This window comes from Triturus cristatus, chromosome 3_2, assembly GCF_964204655.1.
Source record: "Triturus cristatus chromosome 3_2, aTriCri1.1, whole genome shotgun sequence".
Lineage (NCBI taxonomy): Eukaryota > Metazoa > Chordata > Amphibia > Caudata > Salamandridae > Triturus > Triturus cristatus.
This window is the reverse complement of record NC_140584.1, coordinates 609,377,055-609,402,240: the sequence shown is the minus strand read 5'-3', so window position 1 is coordinate 609,402,240 and position 25,186 is coordinate 609,377,055. Positions and strand designations below refer to the sequence as shown.

The following is a 25,186-nucleotide window of genomic DNA, read 5'->3' as shown; positions in this document are numbered from 1 at the left end:
TGTTTTTGGTTTATATGCTGCTGTTTCTACACTACATCCTGAACCTGCACAGTTTTGGCACATATATACCGATATTCCCTAACACAGCATGCGGTCCACCACCCTAAGGGCACCTGGGACTTAGACTTTACGTACATAAACTGGAACATTTGAGGCTTCAATAACCTTAGGAAAGAAAAACAGGTGATAATCGATCTCCACAGGCATTACATAAAACTGGCATTCATTCAGGAAACCCACCTCTCTCTCTTCTCGAGATGATTGCAGATTTGCATCCACTTGGGACTCTAACCATTTTTTCCCCTATTATACCTCTTACCCTCAAGGGGTGTGTATCCTAATCCATAAAACTCTCCTGTTCACAAACAACGACCATATTGCCGACAGTGTTGGTAGATATGTACTTGTCTCTGGTACACTGATCGGCATAGCGGTGCTGCTCATAAACATTTACGCACCTAACACTGACACCCTCAAATTCTACCACTTCCTCTCCATCCTGATAGGATGCCTAAAGACAGACCTGGTTCTGATGGCGGACGATTTTAATATAGCTCATCACCTGTCCATGTACTTAACCAGCCCCATCACTATTACAAAACCTTGCTCCTTGCACGCACTCCAAGATATTATTGACACGTACCAACATATTGACGCCTGGTTCAGCCAACATCCACACACCAAGGGGTACACGTTATATTCAGCTCCACATGATACTTGGACCCATATAGATTACTGGTTCATGTCTCGGAGTGCCCTCCTCTGGTTAGCAGATGTGACGCATATGCAACGCACCCTATCTGACCATGCCCTTGTTCGGTCCACACTGAACATTGAACACCCTGACAGTGACGTTTCCCAGAATATGCACTCCACGGGCCGTATTTAAATCCAAACTCTTAGACGCCATTAACAAGTATTTCAAACTAAATTATGGCTGCTCTGTCCCCAAAACTGCTACACTGTGGAAGCCCTTTAAGGCCTATATTTAAGATGTATGCATATCTAAACACGCAGGGGTTCTGTAGAGTATCCTCAATTCCCTGACGCGAGTGGAGAGGGAACTACAATTCATTGACTCTGCCACAATAGATGGCACGCAAGCCCCCAGTTGCATAGGAGCTTGATTCTGCTACAGGAATTTTGAGACCTAGCTGACCATGAACTGGCCTATTTAGGTAAATAAGCTTGTGCCCGCCGCTATGGAGAGGGTGAAAGACCAGGCCGCACCCTAACGCGGATCCTACACCCTAACTACCAAAGCACCTACATTACAAGTCTTCTTACTGAGGGAGGCACGACCATTGTAGACAGCACCAGTATGGTCCAGATGTTCCTAACTTATTACCTGAAATTATATACCACGCGGTCATCGGGAAAAACTGAGTCGATTGGTGCTTACCAAGCCGAGGTAGCAATGGTATGACTAACGGTTAGACAGCAACAATTTTTGGAATCCCCATCACACATGAGGAAATTACAGAGGCAATTGACTCCTTGGGAGAGTGCAAGGCCCCTCGCCTAGATGGGCTCAAAGGTAACTTATACAAGGCATTTAAACCTTGTAGAGGTCCATGCTGAGGCCTTTGAGGATGGCATTCTCCCACCTACCTTACATGAAGCTTTCATCACTCTCCTCCTTAAGCCTGGTATAGCAGCCCCCCTCTGCACCTCATACAGGCCCTTGACCCTCCTCAATTACGACAACAAAATACTAGCTAAATTCATTGCAACACACCTGGCCCTGCTCATGGGGCAAATAATCTCCCCACTTCACTGCCATTAATCTCTGTATTATATTTATTTACTATATTTGCGGTCCTGAAACATACTCCCTGACTCTCCCAGCTGTGGTTCCCCTCCTTGACGGTGAAAAACTGTTTGATTCTCTGGAATGGTCATTACTGAGGGCGACCCTAACTAAATTGGAAAAAAACAGAGGCTTCCGTAGCCTCATTATGCTTCTATTTGCTGGTCCTACGGCCTGTCGGAAAGTGAACGATCAACTCACTGATGTCCTTTCCAGAGGCACTCGTCAAGGGTGCCCCTTTCCTTTATATTATAGCCCTGGATCCCCTGATCCTGCATCTGCAAGAATGCCATATGCACAGACTGTTACAATTTCACAAATGGCCACTCTTGGCACCGGTATATGCTGATGATATCCTCTTATTTGTATGGGACCTCCCCACACACCTCCCCCCATCCTCCGAGAAATAATACAATATCAGGCTCTTTCCAGTCTTTCCATAAATTTTAGCAAATCTGACCTCTTTCCACTCATGGACCACTTTGTCCCATGTGCTCTTGAATACCCTCTTTGCTGATGTATTGACCCTCCTAAATACCTCAGTCAGAAGGAAGAATACACTGACAGAAGGAAGAAGTGAAATGCCAAAACTATGGCCTTGCAATTGACTGACTCATTGCTCAGATTGACGGATGGATCCGGATGCCACTATCTATTGTAGGGCGTATTGCTTTCATTAAGATGATAGTGCTCCCACGCTTCCTATATCAGTTCTTAAACATCCCAATTGCATTAACCAACCCCTCCTTTACTACCTTGTGCAGCCTTCTGACTCGTCTTATAAGGGCAGGCTGACATCTCAGAAAAAAGCTGACCCTCCTGTATGCCAAAGGTTGTTTTGGTGTTCCAGATCCCTGATTTAATTATTTGTTAGGACACTGGCACTTCTCCTACTACTGGTATCACCAAGGGATGCCAGACTTCCCTACCTGTGACCGGAGTAGGACCAGGTGGAGCAGCACCCACTATCCTTGATTCTGCCCCAGGGACTGCCGAGTGAACTCTCAAATATACACACTCTTCGACATGCTGGGAGTGGTCCAAGCCTCGTAGGTATCTGGGCACTGACCTCTTATACTCCCTGGACATCTGCCTCATAAATAATCCGTGGCTACCGATTACCCAAGGGACACTGTTACCGCGCACACTTTCGACTCACCAGCTACTCACCATGGGAGATCTATTCACAAATGGCAAAGTGGACAAGCACACTGCAGCCGAGGCTGCCGGGGCCGCTTCTTACAGGGACAGATTTGTCTGCCTCCGCCTCCACGGCACTGTATGCAAAATACTGCCCTCTTAACCCTGGGAACCGGCTAAATTCCCTCCCCTAAATTTAGTGATATCCACCACTAAAAGTACCAATTGGTTTCCTGCCTTTACAAATCCTGCTCAGCACAAAAGCCAATGCGTGCACTCACATCACAGGCAGTGTGGGAACTCGAACTGGGGTACGCCGTCCCAGTCAAAACCTGGCACTACTGATGCACACAAACCAAACTAGTATCCACTAACGGTAGGCACAAACTGTTTCACTATAAATAACCTTCATCGAACAAACACCACTACGAAGGCTCTAGAGCACTTAGACCCCTCACGCTCACATCCCTGCCTCAACTGTGTGCAGACAATGCTGACTTTGTACATGTAGCTTGGAACTGTACTGTTAGTCATGCATATTGGGGGCTATATTTGCATTGATTTCTACTATGTTAGAACATACTGTTGACCCCAAATTACTCATGGCACTTTTAGGGCATGTTAAACCATTGACTCCTGCCCTCAGACAATTCACCGCCATGGCTTTGTTGTTAGCCAGGCAGCGCATCGCCATCTTATGGGGTGGCAGTAGAACGCCTACCACCGATGACTGGCTAAAGGACATGACGTACTGTGATACCACTTGTGAACTCTGAGCATCATTTCAGTCGCCAACTTCTAGGTCTAAAGACATTTGGGCACCCCTTCCTACATAGCTCTTGACTTTGGGCTCTGATGCCTTGGAAGACGTGTTTGGCTAATGCATCTGTTCTTGTCCCAGTGTCAACCACGTACCCGCTCATCCGATGGACCTCCTTTACAGGTGTTACCCCTTCGTTGCTATCACTGTCCACGAATTTGTCATCATCCTGAAGCTCCCCCCCCCCCATTACCCTACCCTTGAGTATGTTTGTCCATACACTCACATATTATTCTGTATGTGTCAACTGAATGTAATGTTTGCAAAATAGCCGTTCTAGGTTTGATATACCTTTGTTTTTTATTAACCAGAAATAAATAAATACTTTAAAAAAAGAAAACTTAAGTTGAATAGTGAAAGCATAAATCAGATATGGAGTGAAAAAGTTACCTCACACAAAGGTATTGACTAAACCCCTCCAGCCGCTGGGCTCACTCACTGAATTTACAATTCACTCGTATCCACCCACTCATTCTTTCACGTACTGCCTTGCCTCCCTGTGCATCACGCCCTCTGCCACCCTGTTTCTACGCCGAAGTACGAATCCTTATCCCCGCTCTTCTTTCCTTGCAGACTTCATCGTCTTCATCGCCTCGCTGGCCGTCATCGCCGCTGGCACGCAGGGGAACATCTTCGCCACGTCGGCCCTCCGTAGCATGCGGTTCTTACAGATCCTGCGCATGGTGCGCATGGACCGGCGAGGTGGCACGTGGAAGCTGCTCGGCTCTGTCGTCTATGCGCACAGTAAGGTGAGGGGTGAGCCGTCACACGTTCACACTGGTGCAGTCTTTCCACTAAACAACATGGGTGAGAGTGAGAGGGGGCGTGGATATTCACAGCAGGCGAGGGCCAACACTGGGTGAGCGCGGAGCTTTGGGCTTGGAGGAGGAGGGGGAGGGGGAGGGGGAAGACTTGAACGCGCGCCACCGCGCAGAGGATGGCAGTGTGCCATCTCCACAATGTGGCTCGTGCTGGGAAAGCAGCGCAAAACATTTGGGGGCTTTCTAGGCACCGGATTGTTTGAGAATCGAAAAGGTGTGGTAGGTTGGATGGAGTTAGGTGTGGGGAAGACGAATCTGCTCAACAACATTGATGGAGATGCAGGGGACCAGCAGTCAAGCAACAGCTAAGAGCCAATCAGAAGCTTGCACTAGTCAGAGCATTGCACTCGCTGAGATACTGGAGGGCGGAGGCAGTCAGTGGTACAATATGGACTCCTAGGGGCCACACTGCATGGACAAGACCCTTAGGCTGTACTGTCACTTACTTGGAGATAGTGGGTGGTGGCATATCGATAGCAGCACTGCTTCCTGCGGTGTTCATCTATCGAATGGCACAATGTGAGCTGCACCACTCTTCTTGCTGCAACCTCTGCCCTTTGCTCCCTGCAGGAGTTAATCACAGCTTGGTACATCGGCTTCCTGGTGCTCATCTTTGCTTCCTTCCTCGTCTACCTGGCAGAAAAGGATGCCAATCAAGACTTCGCCACCTACGCGGACTCACTGTGGTGGGGTACAGTAAGTTCACATTTTGGGCATTATTCTCACACCTGGATGCCATGCTTCGCTCAGAGTTGCCCTTCCCGGCATGCCACCCCCTCACAATTTAGCACGACCACCAGGTCCGAAACTTTACCTCCTGCTCCACCATGCCACTGTCTTAATGTTTACCTTTGTCGTCATGCCACTGTGCGTTAGTGCGGCAACGCGTGGCTCTGGGCTTGGCTCTACGCATCACTTTATGTGCTGTACAGTTGTGTTACCTTCTCTCTTGTTAGCGTCCAGCTCTCTTGTTGAAGCAGCACCATTCCCTGGAAAGAGCAGAGAGATATTGCCTCGGCCTACCGGTGCCATGAAAAGTGAACCCAAAATGCCCAAAGTATGGTATATACATTTTTTGGGGTACTCTCCCAATCGCATTAGTACTTCTTCCTTCTGAAAACTGAAAGCGAAGGCACTTGAGGGAGCTCTTTGAGTCTGAGTCGTTGCATCAACCATTGGAGCAGGTACAAGGCACTCAGGCACAAAGAGCCAATGATACCAGCAGACCTGCTGTGTGCGATGGGAGGTGGAAGCCGCATTCTGCTTGACTTACAGGGGGTTGGGGAATATTTGACAAGCTCGTGGAGGTCTGATTTCACACAATTGAAGGTCACCAGTTCGACCCATGGACAGATGGAATTGTTGCACCGATGTAGGGTTTCCAGGGGGTGCTGCTGTTCTGTGTGGTTGTTCTTGGTGGGGAGACCTGGCTCACTGCTCTTTTGTCTCACACGGCAGATCACGTTGACCACTATTGGGTACGGTGACAAGACCCCCCGGACATGGCTGGGCAGAGTGCTAGCGGCTGGCTTTGCCCTTCTGGGCATTTCTTTCTTTGCTCTTCCTGCCGTGAGTATAACTCAGTTACTGCTGCTGTGAAATGTACCCATGAAATAGGCCATTGAAAGCTGGGGGCTGGCCCTCGTGTGGATAGGGGCGCAAGTGTCTGGCTCCTGTTTAACTGGGGTTTCAAGGCCAGGCTACTGTATCTGTCACAGGTACCCTTCTAGCCCAGTGAGAGAAGAGACCGGAGGTTCAGTGGCATTAGCGGGCATATACTCCATGCCCTTCTCTGTGCCTGTCAGAGCATCTGCCCACTTCCCATGCCGTCTGTTGCCCTTTCTCTCATGCATCTCATTCACCAAGGGGCTTGTGGCTTCTCTGTCTCATGCTACTGGGCCTGGGAATGGGCAGACATCAGAGGCAACACTTAATGATTTTTATCGTTATCTGCCCAAGGTTGTTCCCTGGAGTCTCATATCTCTGGTGTCATGGCAGCAGTGATGGGCTCAGTATCTTCCTGTCCCCCCTTCCAGGACTGAGCCGGGCTGTAAACTCTACCAAGGCACACATGCTTATTTTATAGCCCTCTCTCTCACGTCCTTCTAATATTGGAGAGAACAGCTGAGCAGAGGCACACGTGGCCTGGCCTTTACTGATCCCTTAGCCGCTGGTTAGTGGCTTACTTGCTCTACTAGTTACCAATATCCCTTAGTAAACCAGATACCGCCAGGTGGCACAGTCAAGGTAAGGTGATTGCGAATGTATCAAAGTATTGCGTGACCCTGTATTCATACATGTAAACTTATTGCTTGGCTGTCCGGATGCAACAATGTAATTGTCTCTATTTATGCACAGCAAGATTGTAACCACAGAAAAACTATCCTAACTTCTTTTTTTCAGGACCGTCAAACCTAATGAAAATGGTAAAAATCATCAGGTGAACCAGATAGTTTTTAGCTGGATAAACCTGTGATCCCTTAAGAATTTTGGCGGCCTCGGGCAAGAGATATTTTGGGGGCACCTGTTTGGGACAACTTTGACATGTATTACCCATTTTTTGCTAATTTAGACCCTATGATGCCTATGTTGTCACAGGGGGCTCCTTGCAAAGTAGGGGGGGGGCTGGCAATTGCCCACTTTTCTCATGCCTTAAATCGTCTCTGGGATAAACGACCACAATATTTTCCCATGATTGGTTCATCTGCAAAGAGGGTGAAGAACCTGAAAAAATACCACCCTACTGTGGCATCAGGCTGACCCCCTACCCCACTGCCCATGGGAGTACATCTCCTCCAGGTGTCTTATGATGCTCTAACATGTAGGCTTGTGCAACAGCCTTCAAAAGTGATCTCACACATGGTAGCTTTGTCTGATGGTTAAGTGGGACAGCAGGCCCTGATGGCGTCCATATGGTACCAGCTGTATGCTGCAGCTCAAGATGTCACTCAGCATTGCTCATTCATATGTAGGCACCATGGCACAGAGAACTGTGCTTTGAGACTCCAATCTGAGTAGTTTCAGAAGTGTTTGACATTAGTTACAAAAATGTCAGCTACGTCAACTAAATAATATGAGAATTGTGTGGAATCATCATGTGATAACTAGACTAACCACACCCCCTCTCTCCTTCTCATGCTCCTCTCAATTCCTTTCTTTCTCATCTTTTTGTCTCTCTTTTCCTAGTTCTTCCCCCTCTTTCCCTCTCTCATCTTCTTTATGTTCTCTCTCTCAATTTGTCTCTGTCTCCTTCCACTCTTGTCTCTCTCTCTCTTTGTTTCTCACTAACTCTCAGGAGTAATGTCAAGATTTTATTCCAGGGTTGAACACAGGGTTCTTCATGTTGGAGCCACCAGTGTTTTGCGGGGACCAGCAGCATGGCCCAATGGCAGTTCTTTCCAATGAGAGTGAATATTCTAACTTTCAATGGGAGATGGTGGGCGAGAGGCAAACTCCACAAACAAACTCATTCCTGCCTGATTGGCTGCACGATGGGCACAGGGTCAACCAGGCGCAGTAGCACAGCCTGAGGCAATCAGTGTTTGAGCTGGGAGGGCTGAATCAGGGGCACATTGCTGACCCACTGCTGAACTGCTGCCTGCTGCTGGCTGCTGCTGCCTCCTCGACCCATGTTGTCACGTGCTGCCTTCCTGTTTGGATTTTCGGCTGGACAATGGTCTCTTTGTCTTTACTGACCAATTCCTCTAACTGGGCTTTTGTTGTATAAGTGTGACTTTTAAGTGTGTATTATTGGAGTCTTCTGCACTGTTTTGTCGTATTTAAGGAGAAAAATTGATGGTTGGCCATAGGGCAGGTATGCCCCTTGGCATCTGACTCTAAAAACTCGGTAGAATCCTAGATTAGGAGATAATTATTTCCTCAGTTAGGGGTAGTGGAGCAGCATTGTGGAAGAGGACTGGGGTTTGGATGCTACAGTAACCAACCATGGCTCTCTACTGGTGCTTCTTTAACACTGCCAAGGGGTGATTCAGGAAATGATACTTACACCAATACATAGAATGGTTGCCCCAGGTCTCTCTTCTAATGGGTGCCAGTGAGATTGCATTTTGTGTTGCTCTGGCATGGTTCTTCATCCAGCTTACCAGATGGCCCTAAATTATGGGGAGTGGCTGTGATTGCCTTGTCAAGTACTTAGTAAAGACTTTTGGGGGAATCTGGGAGAGAGTGAAGCAGGTTACATTTTCAAGAGAATGGTGTTTGAAGGGCCAACCCGTGGTTAACCATGATTTTGAGAAATTTCAGATAGGAAATTTAATGTCTAGCCCTGTATTGATATGGATATTCAATCTACTTGCTGTAAATATTTTAAAGTGTGTTAATGTCAAACAATCTTGCTTATGTTTCTTTTAGGAAATACATATAGTCTGAGAATGTTTAATTCTCAAAACCAAGTTGGGTTGTTTCAGGCTGCTTCATTACTTTGTTGCTAGGATGTAGCGGGGCATGGGGTTGGTTTAAAGTATGCACCCACATGTCAACCCCACTCATCCTCAGAGGTCCCTTGCCTAAGGAAATTGTCATATTGTCAAGGGGTAACTACTTGTATAACAAGTGAGAAGAGCATGGTGGTCATGGAATCGTAGCTGTGTCCCACCTCATAATGACCTTAGGTTGAGAACAAGGACCCCCAGCAAGGAACGTCTGCATCCTGGTACACAAGATGCAGACTCGTCGAGGGAGGGTAAGAAGGGTCACAGAGTTAGCAGTTGGGGGTCTGGTTTCTTTGCAAAGTTTTGCTAGCCTAGTATTTTCCACCAAGCCAGTCTTTAAAGTCAGTCCCTGATCCCACTTAAGATATGCAAAAAGGATGAAATTTAGTAATAGAGATTTTTTTTTAAAGTTTTTCCCAAGTTCAGTCTAAAAAGCTTGGCTATTGTTCAAGTTAATAGAGATCGTTTCATAGCTATGAGCATCCAACATGGAGACAACACGTGAATCCAGAGAAAGTGCTGTGTTTCATAGCCATGTTGGCCAAGGCTCTGTAGAAGCAGATCTTTATCCTATTTGTCATTAATTAACATAATATGTTGATCGCCCCACCTAATTTCACCCTTTTTCCAATGTTGCATGTTTCACATGCAAATTGATGTTTAATGGCATTACAGCAATGTGTGCTAAACCCTGTGGTGACTTTTACATGCAAACACACTAAAGGTGATAGGAGCAATACTTCCAAATAGTCTAACCACTGATAATCGCTCGGGCTAGCATTCCAACTCCTCATTTTTTAGGTCTCGCCTGAGTCAGCGCATGCGCTGTCTCAGACGAGACATTTAGTAAGTGGGTTTTCAAAGTGCTACCCACCAGCTTTTGCTGGCCTAAAGCTTGCGTTCACGCGAGTGTGAATGTGCACAGCTTTCAGCGCCCGAGGTGTCATCTGGAGCGTGATTACTTTCACTTTTGGCGGTGCTGCGCGCGCACCAATCTCGTGTTTGTCGGTGGGCTGCGCGCGCTCACCCCTGCTTTCACTTTTGCCGTCTTTTTTTTTTATCTGCCAATATGGAACCCACTCGCCTTGCGCTCTCCCATTCTCCCATTACATCTCAACTGAGTTAGCAAATGTTTTCAGACGTTTGCACTTTTATTCCATATTGTTGGTCTCAGTAACTTTTAGATGCTCCTCCACCCTGTGAATCCTTCTTATCTGGGCGACGAGGCAGCTTCCCAGCAAAGAGCAGGAGGGAGGCTGCGGCCTGAAGTCGGCTTTCGGGCTCCAAGGAGCCCGCTTTGGTAGGCTGCTCGCTCATGGCGATTCATTCAGCACATTCAAGCTGGATTCAGTTCCTCGGCTCTCGGTGCCAACTTTGTAGAGTAAAACAGATGTTCCCTCACCCGGAATAACCCTTGCCCATCCTGGGAATAGAAAGCTTGTCCATTTTGGACAAATGCACTTTCGTCCTCCCGCCGCCCCCCCCTACTCCCCAATAATTCCGAGCATTGTTTAAGCAGGTTTTGTGTATATGTTTTGTACTGATTTGCTGCCCTTTTATTTGAAAACAAACTGGTTCCTCCCCTTGAAGACGTCTGCCTCCACCAGGATTTTCCCAATCACAGTTAGTCTAATCACACACACTAGAATTTGGCTGATGAAATTTGCGGATGAGGACTGCTGTCGGTAAAACATTCTTTTTTTTACCCCACATTTCTTTTTCTAATGCGCAGATGTTCCCGGGAGCTGGATACACATATTCCTTAATCTCAGTGTATTTACACACCAAAAATCCAGTTTCAGGGAACAGCATGTGTGTCCCACCCCCCTCCTTCGTTTTCTTGCCTCAGCATATACTCAAACTCCTAGCTGCGGTCTTTGCTGTGAAAGGTTCAGGCTGGTAAAAGGACAGTTTTCCCACCGCAATAGGGCCAGGGTTGTTGTGCATTCCAAATAGCACCTTAATGACGTCTCTCCCAGCAGCAGGTGTAACAAGTTTCAAAATCCACTGTAATCAACCAATCTGTAATATTTACAATAATAAAGTCAAAGAATCAGACTAGGCACGAGCGCTTTTGGAGAATACAGCAGGGAGATCAACTATCGCACCGTAAACAAACATTGGCAAAGCCAACAGATCTGGCTTAACCGTGTCAACGCATTGGAAGGACAATCATTTTAAAAATGCTGCGTAAGTGTTTTGCATGCACATTTTTTTTATTATAGTAAAGACTTTCCTATTGGTTCTGCCAATGTTGAGAGGAAAGCAGTGGCAAAAAAAGTAAAGGACATAAAGAATGGAATACGTCAAGTGGCGTGATGAATATATGTACTTTTTCTGAAGTAAAAGAGTTACTCATGCATTCCAGTGGAAGTACTTTTTGGTAGATAAAAAATCCACTTAACAGGCATGATGGGCGTGTGTTATATTCCACAGGGTGCAGCCAAAGGCCACTGGATATTTTAAAAAACAAGCATTGGCATAGCCAATAGGTCTCGCCTTTGGGACCTTATAAGTATTTAGTTATGCAGCACAATATCCTTCCTGCAACAACATCAACTGTTGCATGGCTAAACACTTATAAGGTCCCAAAGGTGAGACCTATTGGCTATGCCAGTGCTTGTTTTGCTTGCCATGCCACTTCAAATTAGACCTAGTTATATGCTAATTACCCTTGGTCCTGCTCCAATAGAAACAGTCCAGTCTGAACTTCTAAGTAGAGTTCTCACTGAACTGGAACATAAGCAATCCAAGACCACCTTCGGCCTATTTGGGCTTCTTCAGCCAGATGCAACTTGGTTCCAGTGGCACAGTGAGCACAGGACACACATCTGGGCATAACCATGACTCTTCTATGTGCTTCACAGGAGAATTGATGTTCGACAGCTGTACAGCAACATTCCCTTGTTGTGCTGCACATTAAGAGACCTTTTATGTGTTTCACTGGTGAACTGATGATCAATAGCTGTACAGCAACATTTCCTTGTTGTGCTGTACACTGAGCAGGGACAGCTTTTGCCACCATGGGCACTTCATAGAGCTGTTTCATTACGGCTCAGAGGCAGTCACGGCCCACTCATATGGCACTGTGAAAAGAAGCAGTTGTACATACTACAACATATTTACATATTTTTCGTACGTAAAATTCATTTTGTGGTATTTGTTTTAATGTCACAGACAGTTCTCTCCAAGAAACAGTGGATGCTTCAAAGGCCTCTCCCTCTGACAGCGCCTTATGCCTTCCATCTCTAGCAGAAGCGAAGTTTTCTAGAACTTTAACTTCCCCGCAGGAGGCTGGCTGGTAGGTTAATTCTCTCCATTTTGGGCCTCGAGACATTGGGCAGCAATGTGGCTCTCTCTTGGTGGCCCGGAGACGTACTCACGGCTACATGTACACTTTAGCTGCCCCGGTTCACTGACTGGTTTTGTATTTATGTGGTATTTGGTGGTATCTCTGCGTTTTAACAGTTCCCGTGCTCACTCACTGGTCCGGTGCCCTGTGCCTAAGGAGACTGGCAAGTTTTTCACCTGTTTCATTTGACCCCAGGTGTCGTCTGTTCTCTCCATTCTCTGAGTTGACCAGGGCACCGCCAAGTATACAGGAGCCGTCTCCCTCCACCCTCGGGACTCGGCTCTCCATCAGTAGCCCAGAGACAGTGGCACCCACTGGTCCCTCCGCGCTCTATCTGCTGAAAGGCACCGACTGGTATAAAGCTGTCCCCATCATTGGACAAGGGCACGCTGGGGTGTAATCTCTCTTAAGTGGTCCAGGGTTTCACTCTCTGGTCCAGATGCACAGTCTGTGCCGAGGGGCGCTGACTTATGTCTCGGCTCCCTCCCACTTCTACTTCCCATGTGTCTCACTTCTTCATATGTGGCTGTGATAACTTCTCTCTGCCCAGGATCACTCACTGACTGATGCCTACGCAGGATCCTCCCTCCCCCGCACATGGACATTTGCCCGCGAGGATCACCGCTCTCCCCTTCACTGGCACAGTGCCCGTGGGCAGTGCCCACCGCCTGTCTCTGTTTGCTCACGTTCACGGGCATCGACTCTTGAATCACCTCTAGTCCAAGCCTGAAACACATACTAGTATAAATAAGGAAAAGACTGACTGCACGTACAGACGCTGACATCCAAAAATAATCACAGCGACGGAAACATAACTTTTACTGTGTTTTCTCAGCGTGCATTGCCTATTTCGGGAGGGTGGGTGCATTGAGAGCGGTGCCTTGTTCAGGCCGTGCCAGCTGCCTCTAGCGAACGTTACCATTCCAAAGAAATATTATATCTCATCCCTCATCCTGAGACTTCCCAAGCATTTCCATGGCAACAGACTATGGTGTCCCACCAAGGACATCGCACTAATTTATCCGAGATAAAGCGGGCCATGAATAGACTACGTGTGAGAACGTGCGCCTGTGGGTGCCATCACTGCCGCTGCATGCGCCGGACTGGTCTGCGGTAGGAATGTCTATCCCACAAAAACACTCAGTCTCCGTGTGTGCAAGTGAGAGGGACACAACCCTGCTCTCCTATAAGAGAGGAAAACAGTGCTTGTGTGAGAGAGAAAGCACGGTATGACTGAGGTAGAGAAATAACAGAGTACCCGAGCTCGAAAAAAGAAAGTGTGTGTGACATAACACCGTGTGCAAGCGTGCCATCTAAGAGAGAAAAATACCATGTGTATGAGTTAAAGGGTAAGCGCGCCTATGAGAGCACACTGCCTGCTTTTCAAAGTAGTTTTGGGTGAGAGAGGAACGTCATGGACTACTGACCTAGGTTTGTGTTAAAAATGTCACTTTTATGGACACAGCTGCACATCACACATTTTTCTTAGGAATTCCACCTTACAAAACTAATGCCTCACTATACAACAACTTAACCTATACGTTTCCTTACCCCCACCCCTAAATGTCCTCCCCCCAACTCTGCAATTGTGACCTTTAACCAATCCTACCTCTTATCACTGCATCCATTACTATCTAACTAAACTAACTTGCTAAAGTGTAATATTCCACTTCCTGCCCTGTCCAAATGTGACCTTTTTCACAGCCTCCCTATCAGCCTGGTTCGCTGATGGAAACAGCAATAAACTTAGCTAAACCCATGCTAACTTCTTGACCTACCCCACCTGTCTCAAAGCGACACCTATACATCATGTTGAAACTCCTGCACACCCATTCCAATGAAAAGCACCCTTGCATGAAAACAGAAAAGGCTTTCCTCGGGAAAACAAACCCCAGACCCAGATTTGCTTATGTGGGGTGAGGGGTATAGTGTGAGGGAATTTTTTTCTCTACACCTGTCCCTGACAGCCTTCAGGTCACCACAAGCAAAACAGTGTCTTGTAGCCCAAGATGAGTGACGCTATAGCAAGAAAATACGCCCAAGTAGCCCACATAGCCCAAACCCAGAAAATTAACCTGGACTGTACCACCTCCCCAATCCTCCCCGGGGGCATACCTCCCCGTGGTTGACTGCCCCACAAACCCCTATTGGGTGAGAGAGTAACAGCACATCCAGGTTTGTGTTAAAAAGGCCACTTTTATCGAAACAGGTGCACATCACACATTTTTCCTCGGCCTTCTGCCTTACATAACTAATGCTTCACTATGCAACAACTTACCATTAGACCTATAACCTACCCTACCTCTTATCACTGCATCTATTAACATCTAACTAAACAAACGTACTATAGTGTAATCTTTCACATCCTGGCCCATCCAGATGTGAGCCTGTTCCCAGCCTCCCTTTCAGTGTAGTACGCCAATGGCAACAACAATAAATGTAGCAAAACCCATGCCAACTTCTCAGCCAAGTGCCACTCAGGAAAAAGCCCAACCCTGGGCTTTTCCTGCCCACCTCCCTTGAGCGCTGTATCATTTATATGTTTCAGGCCTTAGCCAACACCTCTTCAATTTGCAACAGGTACAAAGCCATGCCCCCTGTGGTTTAATCTCTCTCAAATCTGTCTTCATAGCTCGCAACAGTGCCAAACCCTTTTCAACCACTACATTCTTTTCACCCAGATGAGTCACCAGAACATCCGGACACCTCTTGCCCTTCAACAACTTGTTCAGACATGTCAACAAACCTTTCCATTGCATACCTCCATGCCATACCAACATCCAGGCATCTCATGCCCTTCAACAACTTGTTCAGACACGTCAACAAACTTTTCCACCGCATACCCCCGTGCCATTCCAACTAATGGGAAACAGCCGAGAATCAAAACCCAAATTGGCCCCATGACCCCTTTTCGCCAGTTATCTCTCTGCCCACTTGACAAAAGAATTACCCATGATCCAAATAGATAGCTCGTCGCATTCTAGGCCCAGAACCGAACCTATACCAAAACAAAACATTAAATACCAGAAAGAGTAAGGCAACCTCGATCTCAAGTTATCACCCCCTGTTCTCGCATATCTCCTGTAACAATCAGAGGACCACCACCCCAACTGCATAATGTTCTCACGGTTCCAATCTCTCCTAGCTACCTCTGTGGCCACTCCAATCCGAAAAGAGTGTGTCCCATAATCACTCGCCGACACCCCCGTCAGGGCCCGAACTTTCCGCAAAACCGGGAGCAGCCGAAATGCCGTCACATCCAGCCCGCCCTGTAATGACATATCCCCTCACCATTCTGGCCCCCTTGGGCCCACAGCCTATCTCCCCTCCATCCTGCCGCCATCTGATCTGTCTGACTTGCATAACCATACCCCCAGCAGGGCCTCACCTCCCACCAGATCACTCCATGGCATCCCAGTACACCCTCTCCCTCCCAACAAATCAGACAGTCTAAAGGTCACAAAGAACATCCCCATAAACAAATCTGTTTCATTGATGCCCATGGATCTAAATGGCCTTGCTCAATAATAGCTAGGTCAACGGCTCCCTTCTAGGACCCACCGGTCCACTTTACCTGGCCAAGCCTTCCAACAGTCTATTCCCTGCCGATGGTGCATAGCTTCCCCATGAACTCTATGCCTGCTAAATTTTCTGCAGTGGTAACCACTGACAACCCCTTCTCTCTCAGTGACAAAAGGAACTGAACCAAATGTTCAGTTCTCTGCCACCCAGACACCCTACGCTGAGCACCTGATTCCAGAAATTCCACACTAGCCTGAGTGTCCGAACTCCATGTGGACACAGTCAAAGACTATAACACCTACTGTAACCTCCTCTGTTTCCTACAGTCCAGAGCTCCTCCGGCATTGGTGTCTTGACTCTGTCCACTTCCGTGGTCAGCCCCTGGAATCACTCCCCTGTGAACGAGACAAAGCATCAGCAGTGTCATTGTCCACCCCCGGAACATGTTGTTCCCTGAACAGAATATCATGTTTCAAACAACCCAGCACAAAAACTCATAAGAACTTCAACACCTGGGTATCCCTGCCAGACTACCCGTTCAGAATGTGCACCGCTGCCATGTTGTCTATCCTGAAAGTCACTTTCTGATGGGACAACTCAGCTCCCCAAAGAGTGACAGCGACTACCAGCAGAAAAAAGTCCCAAAAAGCAATACTAATGCCCCCGTTCTTCTATTCCGCTGGCCACTCCTCAGCACACCAACGTCCCTACCAATACAAACCCAAACCCATGCTATCCACTGCATCAGAGAAAATCTGTATGTCCCACACTGCCTCCCCCGAACTGAGCACGGGAATGCCATTGAATTAAGGAAAAAATGCAACATATGCAGACCCTCTGTCCCCTCCCTGACAACCTCAAATGGTGATGGGGTAATGACAACTCTGACAGTGACAATTAAGTCACTGACAAAAACTCCTGCCTGCCCTCACCACTCTATAAGCAAAGTTCAAATGACTCAGTAGCCCCTGTATGTCCTTCACGCATACCTTACCCTATGGCAGCATGGTATCCCACACCAACTGCATTGTCAACTTTTTGTCCACTGGAAGCCGTGCTTCCATGTTCACTGAATAATGTTTTGGACTGATTTCAGATTATCCACCCACTATCTCACCCTTGAACCTCCAACTAAACCCCTCCTGGATTACCCTGGTATCACCATCCTGATCATAAAACTACAACCAGTACTCCAGCCTGTCCAAACTAACCGGTGTAAGAACCTTTCCAGCCAGGCCCTGTGCCCCCCACACCTCCCACTGTTACCTGCCTGCTGCGGTTGTCCCCAAGGCTGCTGTTGCCACTGACCTGTGTGTCCCCCTTGGGCTCCTCCCACAGACCCACCCCAGTATAAAACTGCATGCCTACCTGCACACTTTGAACACTCATGCCTGAACTTACAGTATTCTCTTCTCTAGTGCGTATCCCTTTGTTGAAATCTCAGCATTCCCCAGTTGCACACCCCTAATGTCACTAGTGTTCCCACCCGTCCCTGGGTGGGGAAGCCCTGAAAGGGCCTGCATACAAGGGAAAAACAGCTACCATTAAAAATGTTTTTCCCAAACTTTGAGGGCCACATCATGTGTTGCCACAAATCTGAATAGATCTCCCCCCATTTGGCCTCTGCAACAAGAGCCCTCCAAGACCAAAATTAATCATCATACTGTGCCCAGGCATATCCACCATAGGTTATTTTGACTTCCAGATGATGTCTATATATCTTAACACAGCGATGCTCCACTTCAGGAACTTTTCACAGTAAACACTAGCATACATCAAGAATTCCACTGTCCAATTTTCAATGCTCACTGGTACCCTAGGCCTCTTAGACAGCTTGTATCCTTCTTCCTTCGACTCCTCCTTACCCCTGAGCTCCCTGTGTAATAATTCAAACATATCCAAGTTGGAGCAAGGCAGCATATTCCTTATATTGTCCTAGGAAAAAACATTTTAGCGGTGGCCTTTTGCACACATTTGCATGCATGACAATATTGGATTAGTTTCTCTGAAACAACTTTGCTTATACACCCAGCTTCAACATTATCACGATGCCCTGAACATCAGGTACTAGACTTCTCTACGCACTAGGTACAAAAGTCGTCCTATCTTCATCCACGGAGCGACAGCGCTATCTACATATCCATAACATCACTAATCTTGCGCGCACATCGCAAAGTATGCTTTTTATTATTAATAATAGGCAACTCAATAGATTGGTAGAGGAGGCACTTCTGCTGACACCGAAGGTGCCTGCATGCCGAGAAATCACCATGCTCCGGTCTGACATTCCGTGAGGGGTGTCCAACTCGAGACCGAGATTGGGGCCCTCACTCTATCCACTCAGGTATTGGGGGTTGGATCGTCCCTAGGGGGGATTCTTGGCTCTAAACCTACACACACTCAAGGTACAATTAGAGTAGGGTCCGCATCGTAGGAGTACGTTAGATTACCATATTACCTATATGCCTGCCTATATTCATTGCTTCAGCACTATGGTAGAAATGTATCTACTGATCAATCTTTTGGTGCTTGCAATCTCCTTTATTTGCTCCTGTGTCTTAATCATTGCAGCACACGTATTTTATGCAAGAATAACATTGGTTCAATAAATATTATTGAAAACGTCCCACTATGTATTCTCTGGATATTTATCTGAAAACAAGTAAGCGCGAGTAACTAAGCAAAAGGTTCTGTACAGTTTCCGCAATTCCTGAGGAATCAGGGTTGTCATGTTCAGTGGTTGCCAGAAACTGTTCACTCCCTGATAGGGTAGGGGGGCGTACAGTGGCAGTGTGAGCTAGCTGGTTTATAGGCCCACATATCCTGCAGAGGTGTCTGGAATCAATCTTGACATCAAGCCCTTAGTTTAACAATGCGCATTCCTACGGATTAGTAGAAACTACACAACACTCCCCTTTCCATATCTTCTTATTCTTGGCCAGCATCAAATGCACCCATAATGGCTTTGTCATGACCATGTAGGTCAGCTTCTTAATCTTCCACTCGTTACTCTCCTTTCCCTCCATTGTCTCTCCCATACCGCCCTTAAAGTTGTCCTTGCCAGCCCCAACACTGGTACTGTCTCCAGGGGTCCCTAGCTGATATTTGACCCTAGTTCATGCGGTGCTGGAGGGACACCAGCCTTTACTGCCTTACAAGGACCCTTCATCTGTCCTGCTCGTATCTGTGGGAGGTCCCCCTGTAGATGCTCTTCCATGCCATCCCCCTTGTCTTTTACATGAGGCCCTTCTGCAACCTCACACCACTGCTCTTGCTCCACCAGTGCATTCACACCTTTGGAGACCATGGTAGTGCCATGCACACCCCCACCCTTGCTTACCTGGCGTCAAGGTCAGCGCCCGCTCTGAAGCCTACGTACTAGCCACCTCTCCATCGCCATTGCACATTGACGGACACCATCTTCTTTTCAACAGCACCCTGAAAAACAATAGGAAAGTTTATCAGACATCTCCCCCCAGTGAGTGTTGCTGCCATCACCTCCATTCTGCCTCCAACCACACCGCATTGTCTGCTATCTCACCTTCTTTCAAACTTTCCTCTTCACAGGTCAGCACTCTATTCCCTGCAACGCTATCATCCATCACCCAACTGGAGCCAAATATGCCTTGCTGCGACCTCCTTGCCATGGCTGTGGGTACTGAAAAAAGGTCCAAACTGTCCCAAGGGACCGCTACAAACTCCCCTGAGTGTGCTATTGATGCAGGTCTTCCTGACCCGTACCTCTGCTTGCCGGAGACCGCCCTGAGCCTTCCCACTTGTTGCACCAACGAGGCCTTACCGGACCTTCCTCTGTCAGTGAACGCCTTATCCCATGACACCGTCCTGCTTGCCACACAGTGCCCCAGTTCTTCTCTGGAGTATCCATGCCACACTGTGCCGATCCGAGTCCGCCACTGTGCCAACTCCTGTTGCCTGAAAAGGAAAAGAGTAGTCTGGTGTGATTGCCCCTGGCTTTCTCTTGAGTGAGTTCTCCAACCTCACCTACCACGCCCCGTGCCTCAAGCTGCCTGTGGCCCAGCAACCAACCAGGATCACTTCGCTTTGATTGTCTACCTGCCAGACCTAGTCTAGCATGCCTCCATCTGGCACCCACCTCCCTTTATGTCCCCCCCCCTCACTGCTGGCATTTCCCCCTTTCTCCTCCCGACCGTGAATAGGCCCACTGGGGCTGTCTCATCACCACTGCCTGATGATCCTCTGGCAGCTCTTTCCCTGGACCCCCACACCCCTTGACTGTCATTCCTACCCCCTCTTAGTTACACTACTCTTACATTCCCACCACAACTGCAGAGGTGGGCCCCTTCTCCATGTCCTCCCCTTCTCCCATGTTATGACCCTTTGAGAAAAGGAAATCCCCTGCTTCTCTCCGATCTCCTCTGCCCCACCCCCCACACCAGGGCATCCTCTCCCATTCTGCCACCAGGCCCTTTGGGGCCCAAGAAATCTAGCCTTTTTTTCTAGGGACATTCCCTGCAGACCTGCCCCCCCACAATTCTCTCCATTAGCTCCTGCAAGCTCGCCCGCCTGCCCTGCTGTTGCACTGGCAGCACTAGCCTAATGGCCTTCTGGGCCCTGCACACCCTCTGATCGACTCCCCCCACTCCTGCTTTTCTGTTTCGCAGAGTACGTGAGCCCTGTGGAAGCTAGGCCTGTGCCTCCCTTCTGGGTCTCAGTAGGGGCAGCCTGACACCACCCACCACACCTGCTGAACTGAAAACACTAGTGCGGCCTTCCCCCCATAAAAGAGCAGAGGTCCTCTGCTGCTCTCCGTGTCCCTCCACTCCCACAGTAGCCAACAGTACCGGGTTCCACACCCTCAACTTTGGAGCTGCTTTCTGCATTCGAAAGCGACCCACTGTCTCTGGTTCACCTGCTGCCCCCGCACTCCCCACCATCCTGTCAGATGGGGGCAATCCCAAACCATGGCCACCACCTGGTTAGGGGCTCTGCTTGTTGGACTGCCAGAGCCTGCCCCCGAGTCGTCAAGTCGTCTTGGCTCGTATAGCAAGCGCAACGCCTGCACCACTTTGTCTTCCCCTCCATGATGCACTCAAACCTTTTCCCCTACACCTATTTCTGCCAGCCACCAGGTCACCACGAGCAAAATGTTGGCTTATAGCCCAAGATGAGTGAGGATATAATAGAAAAAATACCCAGGAAGCCCACATAGCCCAAACCCAGAACATTCACCTGTACTGTACCACCTCCCCCAATGCTTCCAAGGGGCACACTGCACTATGGCCGGATGCCTCCCAAACCCCTAGTTGGCGAGCCACTGAAAGCTCGAGCCTGAAGCCCGGCTCTAGCTCAGCTTGAGGTCCTGTTGGAAGCTCAAGCCTATAACGAGTCAAACTTTCATGGGCTTCTGCCTGCCACGGTTTCTCTACCCAGGATCTGGCATTGCGTCCAGAGCTGCCGATTTTGAAACTGGGGAACCAGGTTCAAGTCTTAGTGTCAGCTCAACATCCTGTGATTCTGGGCAAATGATGTAATCTCCTGTGCCTACAAAAAAATGAATGTGAACTTTGAAATATACCTGATAATCGTCCAAAGCTCTCCAATACCTCCGGGTCGAGTTTGTGCTTCATAAAAACTGCAGAAAAAACAAAGAGGTGAAAACAAAGTGTTAAAATAAAAAAGGAAAGACAAGTAGATACCCATTTAGTGGCTGATTTGTACAAAGAGAAACCAGAAAACCTTGATAAATCGTGGCTTCCCCATTTAAATTAAATGATGTTAGAAAATATGTTATTTAATCAAAACTCCTTTTTCTTCACTATCGTGTATGGAAGCACTATCAAATATGTGAGTTCAGAATACCAGTTGTACGAAAATCTATTGCTTGATTTAACAGACAATGCTGTTGGATAAAAAACTGGGCCACATGCACGGCTTACAAGACAACTGTCTTCTCTTTTTAATTCACTAATGATTTATGTTTAAAAACTATCACTTTTAATAAGTTCTTCTCAATGCAATGCTATAATGTGAGGTATAATTATGAAAGCTTCCACATGTTAAAGAAATACAATTTTTTTTAAATTGAGAGGTTATCTTATATTTAATATACGTGATGTTTGTTGTATGATTTACATTGCAAACGTTTTCATGACTCGGCTCGTGCAAAGGCTCTAGGAGCCGAGCAAGAATCTTGGCTGTCTCTCGCTCTCTCCCTCTTAATTGGTTGGCGCGCCCAGCCATGCGTAAACGTGAGCGACTTGTTTGATGCAAGAACACAGTGCACGTACATGTGAATGAAACAGAGAGATAGAGAGAATGAGAGGAGAACACATTAGACAAGCTTGAAAGAGAGCGCCGTTTCCGCGGGGTGGGGGTTGTAAGAGATTGAGTATCCTGTTTCTGAGAGTGCAGTGTGATGTAAAGAGAACATGGAGTCTAACATTACAAGGTGAAGAAGAGTACCTCAGGCGTGTCAGGGTGTCTGTAAGAGACCACTGTGCGTGATTGTGTGAGAGGGGCTCATTGTTCTGTGAGAAACATACATGAGAGAGCACATTAAGCAAGTGTAATGAGCGCACATGTCTGAGAGGTGGCAGGTGTGGTTGCTTGTAAGAGTGAAGACAGTGTTTATAAGAGAGTGGCGTGCGCCTGAAAAATACCCGTCTCTGCCCGTGTGTGTGTGTGTGTGTGTGCCTGAAAGCCGCTCTCTATGCGTGTAAGAGAAAGCACCTATGAGCTCGTGTGAAAAAAGAAAAGTTTATCACTTGCATGCTTGTGCTTAAGAGAGAGTACATTTTGTCTTAGAAATCTAAAGATACCACTCCATGTAAGCGACGTTGCACTTTTGTGCACACGAGATAGCTCTCTGCATTTGCGTACGAGGGTGGTCTGTGTGAGAAATAAAATGTGTGTGGGAGAGCGCTAGAAGAGAAAAGTCTTTGAGAAAGAATGGGTTATGTGAGTCAGTTTGTGACAGTGACATTTAAGACCCTGTTTTTGGAATTAAGTGACACGTTTCAGAGACCTGCATGTTACTTTTGTAAACTTCAGTAAATCGTTTCAGGAAAAAAGTCTGAGATTGCATCATATCTGTTACTTTTTATGGCCGCAGAATTCCAAACTAGTGAGGCTGTTTCCCAGAATTCCACGAGACTATGTAATGTTCGATTTATGGCACTCCAGCTGACTAAATCAGTGTTAATTCTCCTTGTGATCTCTGTTCCAATCTTCCTCTGTATTATTTGGCTCTCTATCGCTACTTAGTGCTAACTCAACTTTTAGGAGGGCTGATGGATTGACCCTGTGTTCCTAATTTGATAGCACTATATTTACATCTCAACCAGACAGTTTTATGAGGAGCAGCAGAACTGACTGCATTAGAGACTGGCTTCATTTCCATGGAAAGGACTCTCAGGTTTGAATCTCACGAGTATTTTTTCAGTCTTAACAAAATTTGTAGGTGGAAGGCATAAACATCTGGGAGCCACATAGGAATATATGGTAAAGGGAACAGACTGGTATGTTTATTGCTTCATCCCTAACTTTCTCCTCCCTTTGGCCTTTCCCCTTCTTGCTCTTCCTTCTTTCCTCCCTTCGCACCTTATTTAGGGGCATATTACCAAGACACGGCATTAAAATTATCGCCGCGTTAGCGGCGAAAAACTGCTGCTAAAGCGGCGATAATGGGCTTGATAATATGCCCTTGAGAATTCCGATAGAAGCCCATGCTCTGGTGTCAACATGGGCTTCTATTGGAATTCTCTGCTGCATATTATCAAGCCCATTATCACCGCTTTAGCGGCAGTTTTCTGCCACTAAAGCGGCGATAATTTTAAAGCCGTGCTTGATAATATGCCCCCTGGAAGTTTCCTGAGCAGCCTCTTTCTCAGTGAGGGAGATGGAGTAAATTACTCCTTCACCCTTACGGAGGGACCACCCGCCCAATTCAGAAAGGGCTGCCATGCAGGCTGTCATTCCTTAAAGTATTGGCAGGAACCCTGTCAATGTTTTTGAAGTTTGGTGCATGGCCCAGCAACATGACGAAGCACTGCAGTGTAGGAAGCTGGCTCTCTATACAGTGCACTAAAATGAAGTAAACTGTGCAGAGTCCTGTGAGACCCAGATTGGTAAACAGAGGCAAATGTAGATAATACTAAAGCTCTATTTGAGGTAGTGTGGTCTCCGTCACTGGGGAGCTGCAAGTTGGTAAATCAGAGTCTGTGGGTTCGATGCCTGCGGACTGCAGGGGAGGAGTTCCTCTAACTCAACTGAGTTCTATGGCAATTAGTGAAGGGCTGGGGGTGCTTCCTGGTTCCTGGGGACCTCACAGCAGCAGGACGAGACAGCACACACAGAATGTTGAGTCCTGGAAGCAGCAGGTAGGATTTTGTGCCAAAAGTCTACAGCAGGTCTTCTGTTCTCGGGTCAACAGCTGTTCTTTGTCCATATCTTCTTTGTATGTGTCGAATCTCAAGTTCAGGGTCCAGGGATTCCACCTAAATACTTTTTTTAGGGGTGTTAATAGGGGTGACAGGCAATAGCCAATGGACTACCTACCTTTAGGGTGTCTACACCCTCTAGGTGACCACTTCCTGTGGGAAAGGGCACTACTTTGACCCTAATTGGCTAATTCCCTCTTAACTCAAGATGGAGAGGAATGGAAAGTAGGCTCCACATCACCGGCCCCTCTTTAGGGAGGCGTTAGCTGGCCTCCTAATTTAACTAATTTTCCCACCTCTCCTCCTGCCAAATGTGGAGCAGGACGGGGGGTTGGCATCCTTCACTAGCTGGAGCTGCCTGGGTCATATTTCAAAGGCAGCATTGCGTTTGAAGCTTCCCTCCCTAGAAGGCCATCTTGGCCTGGGGTAGGTGTGAAGCACCTCCACACAGAGCAAGTGTTGTTCCTCGCCTCTGAGAGTGCTGTTGTAGGGAGCTGGCTTTCAATATAGTGAATTGAAGTAAAGTACACTGTGCCGAGAGTCCAGTGAGACCCAGATTGGTATATAGAGGCAAAAATAGATAACTTTCTATTTGTGGTAGTGTGGGCGAGCAGTTAGGCTTATCGGACGGTAGTACTAAGCATTTGTTGTATTCAGAGAGGCAATGAACGATACACACACTCAAGAATAAATCTGTGAGAAATGTATAGTAATAACACCAATTTTTATATAATTTTTCTAATTGATAAGTTGATTCTACAGTAATTACTTTTCAAAGATATGAATTTTTCAAGTTCGCAAAATAAATCACTTTGTGAGCAAGTACGCATCATTTAAGTCAATGGGAGCT

At 47.4% G+C, this 25,186-nt stretch overlaps 1 protein-coding gene across 2 annotated transcripts in view; it reads left to right on the top strand.

The window, feature by feature from the left end:
• The window catches only part of KCNQ4 (potassium voltage-gated channel subfamily Q member 4), an 821,604-nt gene that overhangs the window by 625,794 nt on the left and 170,624 nt on the right, over nt 1-25,186 (top strand). For both annotated transcript variants that reach the window (XM_085648482.1, XM_085648483.1), the window contains exons 4-6: nt 4,344-4,519; nt 5,162-5,287; nt 6,050-6,160. In XM_085648482.1, coding sequence (XP_085504608.1) covers nt 4,344-4,519; nt 5,162-5,287; nt 6,050-6,160 — 413 coding nt within the window. The remainder of the gene's footprint in view (nt 1-4,343; nt 4,520-5,161; nt 5,288-6,049; nt 6,161-25,186) is intronic.